The sequence below is a fragment of the Rhodamnia argentea genome, chromosome 5 (assembly GCF_020921035.1).
Source record: "Rhodamnia argentea isolate NSW1041297 chromosome 5, ASM2092103v1, whole genome shotgun sequence".
Taxonomy (NCBI): Eukaryota; Viridiplantae; Streptophyta; class Magnoliopsida; order Myrtales; family Myrtaceae; genus Rhodamnia; species Rhodamnia argentea.
This window is the reverse complement of record NC_063154.1, coordinates 23,281,959-23,291,040: the sequence shown is the minus strand read 5'-3', so window position 1 is coordinate 23,291,040 and position 9,082 is coordinate 23,281,959. Positions and strand designations below refer to the sequence as shown.

Here is a 9,082-nt window from a genome sequence, read left to right as displayed (position 1 = left end):
ATCCGACAGAAGAGGGCGATAAATGCAAAAGACGAGCCAATTCCACGCATAGGCGACTTGAAGTCAAAAGAAAGGGAGAGGGGAGGTTAATTCAACTCAATCATAACTTTAGTGCGTAAGGCATTCACTTTAAGACAAGGATTCTGGGTCATTGTCATCCCTGCCTCCCTTATTTTCTTTAAGAAAGAAGAAAACAAAAGATTAGTACCACCTCTGCAAGCATCTATTCATGAAGCCAGCTGAAAGTATTCTATCGATAGTATGGCCAACGAGGACCAGCGGCAAAGCCAAAAGCATAGCCTTGGTGTCCAAATTGAGGTCCTTGTCCCCTGTTAGGATCAAGATGCTCGTTTCCACGAATCACGGTTGCCTCAGGCCTCTCATTGTTTGTACTCGTTGGATTCATTTCATCCAAACGGGGAGCATATCGTTGCACTGCAGTCATGTCTCCTCGCTGGGCTAATACAGCCATGGAACCCATGCGTGCAAAACCGTTGCTGGGATCATAACCTACCCCGTAATTTCTTGTAGACACATTTGGATATTGCTGGCCATAAAGACGGACCTGCGAACGCATATCCAGGTCCCTCCAATATCTCTCTTCAGGTTCAGAGACATGAGGTCCGTAGTTAGCATTGAACCTCATATGAGCCGGTCCCACCGAGTTCTGAGTTGGATAATATCTATTGTAGTTCAGTCCATACATCCTGCTGGCATCAGCAGAGAGAGTGGATCCTCGGCCACCATAAAAGTTCTCAACAAGTGACATAGACATGCCTGGGTCAGCGTGTTGATAATTCATGCCGCTGACTTCCTTCTCAAAGGGAACTTCATGTGATCTTGAGGATCGGTCATTGACTGACCACTTAGGTGAGGGACGACGAGAGGTTACCTTTGCCGGCAGCTCCTCATCAATTTCTCTACTACCAGCCTTTTCTTTAGAGGACCGATCATTGGACCAAGACTTCCCAATCTTCAAATTGGGTGAGGGCTGACGAGGTACATTGGCCTTCCCCACAGAAGGACCAGTAGACTGGCTCTCCCTGCTTTGTCTCCCGCTGTCACTTCGAGAAAAACACTCTTTTTGATCTCCAGCTATATTGACTCTTTCTTTGGTTTCTTCAGTCCTACCCATTGGCATGGAGGTATCACTTGTAAGTGACGGGGTACCGATGCAAAGGCTCCGGTCATCTTTCAGATAATGAAGATCTAGTGATCCATTGCAGTCATCGTTTGACTGCAAGTGACCCTGCTTTTGGGCTATGGTCCTGTGTTTTGTAGTCCAATCTCGACGGCTCCATAGATACAGCAATGGTGGCTTATTGTTCCACTGTTCAATTTGTTTATCCTTCACATCCACAGACCCTGGCAAATAAAATGACTGAAAAAGGAAAGGTTACAGTTAATCCATCAGATGTAAACATATGATCAGAAGGATGAACAGGATGTCCCATTTCACCTTTCCAGACAAGAATCGATCGTCTTTCCACACCAGATCATACTGAAACTTTTTCTCAGCTAATCTGCAATGCACCACTAGATTTAAGTGTTTGCGAAGGAAAAGAGAGGGCTAAAAGTAAAGTAGTTACCTTTCAGTTTCTGATGGAACAATCAGAATAAGGAGCTTTGGTTTGAATTCAAGAGCTTTATCAATAAACTTGTTCGCCAAAGCTGCTCTAACTCCGAAAGGAGGATTTAGCCCCATGATCTACTCAGGAAGCAACATAATAGAATGACAAAACACTCAATTACGCATGGATATGTTCAGAGAGAGAGGGAGGAATGGAGGGAGAGAGGGAAGCGAAAGGGCCAATAAACCCAATGAAAAACTCTGCCTCTTACCAATTTTGACCCAGAAGGTAGTTCTCTTTGTTGGACAGTCATCCAGTCCCTCAGTTCAAACTCGAAGTTATTCTGCAATCAAAAGAAGGAGAAACCATATAAAACCAGGCTTACAGGAAGGCAAGCCCAGGTTCAATTACCATGTACATTTTGCAGAGATCATAGCAGCACCAGCAGTACCAGCAAATGCTAAGTCGACCAATTATTCTTCTTCATGTCATTCATTGAAAACTGAATTGGTCAAAGCAAATATGCTAAAGCGTAAGAAATGGGTTACCCCAGGCCACAGCCTAGAAAGACCCTAGCAGAGATGATGCTATCAGACAAGCCTTATCAGAGTTCTATGCCAATAACCCTCCTCAGCCTGTACAGCCACCACAATCTCTGCAGCCCAACATCAGTCATCTTCCCAGGACCCTTGGTCTCAGGACCCATGGATTAGGGTCCCCCCCTCTGATCTCCAGAATATAGCCAGCTGGCCTCGACCCACAATTCCTCGTGGGGATCAAATCCTCCTCAAAGAGAATCCAATGCCAGAACTCACAACATAAGAGCATCTCCAGATTCTCTAACATAGAAAGGATACAGCTTACTTTAGACCTGAAACGATGCAAACGCTGGGGTTATGCTGACGAGGACAATCCTGAAGAAGTCCTCTCGTCTGAGTTGTGGAACAAGACTGAGTTTGGATGATCTCTATAGCATACACATCTCCTACGTCTTCCTAAACACTTTCCCTCTTCCCTCATGGCCTGATGTCCTTAGATGTTTAGAGTTGCACAGTTAGCTTGATGAGGTGAATTGGTGACATGAGTATGTTCTTCACTTGCCACTCTGTAGATCTTGTAGTTCAGAAAATTTTAGTGACTTCTAAATTTTATGGTATGGAGTCATGATTTCTGGAGACTAAAAGGCAGGCCCTTGTTTAAGGCATAGGAAGGGCCATGTCTGTAGGGTAGGATATCTGCCTCAGATATTCATGAGCATGTTCCATAGCCTCTTCTCTTGTATGCCAAGAACATCTGAAGCGGAGTTCTCTGGTATAATCCTTATTAGAGCCACTCCAAGCAGTTTTCTAGGCATGCACTCGTTTCAACTCTATCATCAAATGCGCACACAGTCATCGACGCATTCTTATCTCGAACTTTCCGTTGTCATAAATATGTTAGTATTTTCCCATCCAAAATTCAACTTTCCAGTCATATGAATTCATGCATTTGGGAACACTTTCCTTTGTGCTCCAGCTCACATTACAAGCCTCCTTCTTTAAGCTCTAGCTCTTATGCCAATGCTCTTAACTCTAACCTCTAATTTTAGATGTTTTTTCTTAAACTTTTTGTACCCCTTTCTTTGACTAACAAGGCTCCTTAGAAGCTTCCTCCAAAACCCCTTTGACCACTCAAACATAACCAGCCACAGATTTGCCGGTGTTGTTTGTTCCGTGGCTCCTCCAAATATTGTACAAATGGATGCTTGAGACAGTACAATTATCTCATAAACAACCGAGTCTAACCTCGGATACTATACTCGACAAGTATGGCAGCCCTAAATTTCCATTCCGCAATCTAAGGAATTGTTTCTTCTTGTCTACCCTGGAACAGGAACAAAGAAAGGCTCTACGTCCCTCAGCCTCCGCCCAATGAAACAAGTGAACAACCACTAGAAACGAGCTTACCAACAATAGTAACAAAAAGAACCGTACATTAAAAAATTTCCATGAGAAAATAAAAAAGGATTTACCATGCTGCAGAACCGTCTGCAAAGACAACAAAAACATCCTTCACGCATAAAACTTAATGAAACGAGGTAGCACGCGCTAATTACCTTAGGTGGAAAAATATCATAATTTTTGTAAGAGCACTTCTTTCCGGTCTCTTCAAGCTTCTTTGCCATTAAGCAGCTAAAATCATTAGCCCCACAGCAGAAGTCAACAATCTGTTTAACACAATTTTTATGAGTTGGATGAGTGACATAAAAGTCGTACGAACAGAGACATACCGGGGAAAATGTAAGAAACAGATTTCTATTTTTATGGCAAACACTGGTGAAAGATTAAATATTCACAAGGGTGTGTGATGGTTGTCAGATTCATTTGTAGAAATATAAGCTCAAGCAAAGCAATTCAGAATTTCAATCACACAGGAGGAACCTCGCCATTTATATTGCCAATCACATACAAATCAGCATGATCTTCCAGGTTTAAAATTCTCAAGCATCAATGTGTAAACAAACTACTAAGCATTACGTTTCTTACCATGTCACCATCCCGAGCATACCAATGGAGCTCGTTAACAATCTGCGTCCAAGGATGTATCATTAAAATTTGCCCTTCACCCCATATAATTATCATCATATAGAAATATAAGACGCAAGCTTCTATCAAGACATATCACTTCTTCAAACCAAATTAAGAAGAATTTCCATTAAATGGCAACAGATTTAAGTAAATTTGGAGATTCCAGAATAGCTTTCTGCAAGCATGAACAGAGCAACAATTTGCAAGGTGTTGACTTCCCTTGAATTTCATAGAAGTGTTACTTTCCACATGGGCTGGTGCACATTTGGTTCCTTCTATGTTGAAAGTACTATTTTTCCCTATCAAATGAAAGGCGGTCCATAAATCTTTAAATCTCCATAACAGAAGGTCGAAAATCAATTTATTGATCATCACTTACACATTTCATTCTGGTGAGTAACAAGTTGCCAAAAAAGCAAATAAAACGAAGCACATAAGACCAACTAAAATCGGCAAACAAAAAAAGGCTTCTGATTCACAAAACATCACCTCTTGAAGTTTATCCACTTTCGTAAAATGCCGACCAAAGGAAGTGTAGCGCATACCATATGTGAATGGTGCAAGATACACTCCAAGCTTGTCCTGCAGGCAATCAAATCAGCATATGAGAGACTGTTCATCAAAAAAAGAATTACGGCAGGATGTAAAGAATTCGATAAGAAGCATAGCAAGGGCAACAAATATCGAGAGTTGGCTATGTGAGTGAACTAACCTACTTTTCTTTTCTCGAGTATCAGGAAAAAAAAAAGGAGATAAATTATGCATGAACCTCCAATGGTTATAAAAGATAAAGAAACAGCTGATTACACGAACTTAATATATAAATAAATAACTGATGAATGGCCAAATCAAATAACTGATGCAAGCAATGCTAAAAAATAAAGGACGACATCAAATCTAAGAAGCTTAATCTACAGTCTAAGCTCATATTAGGCCACAAATGGAAGCAATTTGATAACTTAAAAGCCTAGTTATTTTTTCCACTTAAGAGAAAAACTTGAGTACAGTTGCAAAGTATTGTTTCAATCAAGCAGCGGTGCAAATTACACCAGACGTGTGTGTATGTGTGTGTGTGTGTGTGTGTGTGAGAGAGAGAGAGAGAGAGAGAGAGAGAGAGAGAGCATCTCGAATGGGAAATAGTCTCAAATACGAGTACAGAAAATAGAATGTGAAGGTGTTGAACCTTCCACTTGAATATCTCAGCTAGAACATCTGGGTCACAGATAGCTTTTGCATCTTCATTGCTGCCTCCTTCCTCTAGCCTCTGCAAAGCTGCTCGAGCAGCCTGCATATGCAATCTTTCAATTAAAGTATCTTTATTCACGCATTGAGTAAGTGTGTAAGTATGTACCTGAACCGAACGCTCCACTTTCCCAATAGTAATTGCCTTATCAACAGTTGACTTTTGATATTGTGCATAAGTAGATGGCACATTCTGCCTTCTCATAACATCTTCCATGGTTACTGAAGATTCAGCCTCCTTCATTAGATTCAGAAGCCTGCATATCGTGGGAACACATAAGTGAATAATTAAATAAAACGGAGCACATCATACAATTGCACATTTGCTTATCATTAAATACCAACAAAGATAATGGATGAGAACAAATGACCTCCTCTCAGTGTCAGCATCTAGTGCTGGAGATGAGTCATCTGACTTCTCTGAAGCGGGCTGCATTGCTTTTTTCTCTTCACTATCTGGTATAACTTTTTTTCCAGGTTGCATTTGCTCAGATGGCTTTGTCATGGAGGAATATAGCCTTTCACCCAGAGTAGACCAAAGGTAGAGAAGAGAATTTTCATCAAAGCTAGTATATGATAGACCAAGTTGGATTCTACTCTAATGTTTTCGAACCAAACAGGAGTTAGACTGTATTGGGACCGCGCTTAGCTAGTGAACTGGCGTTCCAAAAGAATATTTATATGTAACCCCTTGATTAAATGGAATCCATTTTGTCAATGCATGCGGTCGTTCACATGTGAGTCCTTGGTTTGATTTTCAACCTTGGGAAGCTTTGGAATTTCAGTTTTAGCTAAGGAGTATAAAATATTAAAACATATGGCACATAGACACAATGGAGCGCCCTTACAAAGTGGCAAAACCTTATTGCCTATCTAGCGGGCACAACGCTCTCCCTCAACAACGCTGACAAACTTTTGAAAGCCAACCCTGGTCAGAACCAGATTGACCAGTTTACCGGGCCAAATCCAATTGTCTCACAGTTGTTAAAGCAAGTGGAATATAGAAATGGACTACACTCATGGCTGATTCCCAGTTACCATTGCCACTATAAGCAACACACTCATAGGGAGAGAGTGTGCTTCTCTCATAAGAACTGAAGCAACGCAATAGCATCAAAACAATTGGAAGACTGTCTCAGGATCAAACTGGAAAAGAGACAAACTACAATTTTAGTCCAAGAATTGGAACCAACAGTATTCAAATAGCTAAATTTCTAGAAATTAACAGACCAAAAAAGCATGTATCGGAAAAAGAAAACTGAAGGAGGAAGCACGTACCATAAGCGGTCACCACTGTTATCACATTGCGCACAAACAGAATAAAAACAATCATCCTCCTTGGCGGTACCATCTTCAACATCTTCCATCCCAACATCTTCAGTGTCATGCATGATAAAACTAGGTTTGGCAACATTCTAAAAGATCCAAAGAAAACCTTCTCAGAGGAACAGATAAAAGGAAAATAGCAGAAAGTGCAGAGAAAAATATAATAAGATAAAGAAAAAGCACAGGACCTAACCTTGCCAGATTTGCTCCTCTCCCAGGGCTTTTCTTCCATTAATTTGTTCAGAACCTGCATGAATTTTGTTTGCGGCATTTACTGAACGTCCAAACGAACAATGGCAATCTGACCCCCAAAAAACTCCTACTTTTCACTATTCATTTCATAAACTTCGAAAGTCCTAATTGTTCCTAACAAGACATGATGACCCCCCATTGGCAGACAAAGAAGGAAGATCCAAGATTTTGTCATGAATTTGAATCTAAAATTTCACTTCAGTAAGCAATCATCTCTTTCACATTCTTTGGCAAAAAAACAAAGATGATCCCCACTTTCTTGAACAGGCAAACCCAGGTTACTGTACGCATGCAACACCGACCTAAAAAGATGAATCTATGAAGCCTCTTCTAATCATTTGTTAAAAACATAATATCCATGGATATTCCAGCAAAGAAATTTTTTTTTTTTTGAAGTAGCTTTAGCTGTTTGCAGAAAAAATCGTGACAAAAAAAAATAGTAAAAAGAAAAGAAAAAGCAAGGCCACTTGTATCTTATAGCACTGGAGTTATAGACAGTAGTCAAAAACTTTCCAGGCATTGAGAGCTTCCCTAAACTAGTACAGCATTGAAAGTCGATGAACTTCAGATCAGTGCTGAACTCTAATTGCAATGGACTCCAACTTGATCAAACTTCAAGTCAATGCTCAACTTTAATTGGAAGGAACTTGTAACCTAATGAAAATATCACAAGCAATTCAACAGCGGTCTGTGCATTGACGATTGCTCTGTAGTCGAGGAGTCATATGAATGCCTAAGCAACAACTCAAACATTTCTCATCCTTGACACAGGCTCATTTACCACAACAGGCACGCACAAAAATAATTAACAAAAATGGTGCTCCAGAATTCTGGTCTCAGTTAAACCTTTCGTCACGACAATTTGAAATAGGCAAGCAATCTACAACTTTTCGATAGCGACCACATGTCAATGGCCAGAATATCACCACAAGAAGAAGAAATGACAGGAACAAGAACAACCTTGGATTTCGCCAATGCATCATCCCTTCCTATAGCCTCTTTAATTAACTCCACATGGTCTTGCAAATCCTTCGCAGAAGGCCGGACCTCATAGAACCTTTAAACCAGATTGAGAAAAGGCAAAATCAGAACACGTGAAGATGTCAAACGGCAAATTCTTAGAACCCACTGATAGGAGTGTACCCCAAGGTTCTAGCCAAGTGCTTCCACAGCGCTTGTCCAGATGCATCCGGGTGATTCCTGGCGTAGTGCAGGCAGTGCAACGTGATCAACACGGTTCTGGTCGTATCCTGAAAGCTCCTCCTCGGATCCTCGAGCTTGAAACAGATGTTGTCCTTGGAGAGCACTGACACTTGTGGCCTCGAGCTGCCGAGATCAAACCTCCAAGACTTGACCTCCCTGTAAATCTTCCTGAGGCCATTATCGGCAGTCCCATGCAAGAATATTGTCTCGGAGGTCGCCTCATCGCCGCCCTCCCTATCGCTCCACCTCACTGGGAGGACGGAGAACGAGACGGGCTCGTCATCGTGGTTCTTGAAGTAGTACGTGGAGACCCTTTCCGGCAAGTTCTCTGCCTTGTCGTCGGAAGACGCCATGTCGCCTGATTCTAAGATTAAAGTTGGAGGAGAGAAAACGGCTAAAAGAGGGAGGCGATTCCTGAAAGCAGAAGCTGGAGTGTGTTAGTTTTGGCGAAGGCATCAGAGTTTTCTAATTCTTTATTTAAGTAATAACCGCCAATATTTCTGCCCCGGACTGCACGGAGGGGTTTATCCTTAGTTGACTTTGCCCGAGTCAAACTGGTACTTGCTGTTACACCAGAAGTAAATGACGTGGAGGGTAGTGATATTGAGCCCCACCATCATGGCTCATTCATGCCCTAGGCATGATCTCATCTTACCGAAGGGATTCACAGGTTCGTCAATGACCCATTCATCCTCCATGGCCGCTTGGCTCGACCACGACCCATGGACTCGGCCACGATGACTGTGTGAGGGGAGGCATGCAATGTATGAGTCATCTAGCCATCCATCTTTGTATGGAGGTGCTCTATTTATTGCCATTAGCAATCGTATCTTGTGAATCCACGGCTCGTGCCATTATAGATATTGGGAACGAACGAGGAATAGGAAGATGTCGATTAGCGACGGCAATTGAAGCTCTGCG

At 41.8% G+C, this 9,082-nt stretch overlaps 1 protein-coding gene across 1 annotated transcript; it reads right to left on the bottom strand.

Moving 5' to 3' along the window:
* Nucleotides 1–250: 250 nt before the first annotated feature.
* LOC115732812 (protein ENHANCED DOWNY MILDEW 2-like) lies at nt 251–8,514 on the bottom strand. Its single transcript, XM_048279702.1, has 15 exons — nt 8,102–8,514; nt 7,919–8,015; nt 6,900–6,953; nt 6,659–6,795; nt 6,337–6,474; nt 5,752–5,946; nt 5,490–5,637; nt 5,322–5,423; nt 4,628–4,720; nt 4,097–4,138; nt 3,667–3,777; nt 1,843–1,914; nt 1,590–1,708; nt 1,460–1,523; nt 251–1,381 (listed from the first exon to the last, which is right to left on the bottom strand). The coding sequence occupies exons 1-15, from the start codon at nt 8,512–8,514 to the stop codon at nt 251–253; spliced, it is 2,916 nt and encodes a 971-aa protein (XP_048135659.1).
* Nucleotides 8,515–9,082: the final 568 nt, after the last annotated feature.

Coding starts and splice junctions, on each gene's coding strand:
- LOC115732812 (XM_048279702.1), bottom strand. CDS start 8,514: ATGGCGTCTTCCGACGACAAGGCAGAGAACTTGCCGGAAAGGGTCTCC. Junction 5,424..5,489: donor AAGTGGAGCGTTCGGTTCAG/GTACATACTTAC, acceptor TTGCATATGCAG/GCTGCTCGAGCAGCTTTGCA. Junction 3,778..4,096: donor ATGCTCGGGATGGTGACATG/GTAAGAAACGTA, acceptor TGTGTTAAACAG/ATTGTTGACTTCTGCTGTGG.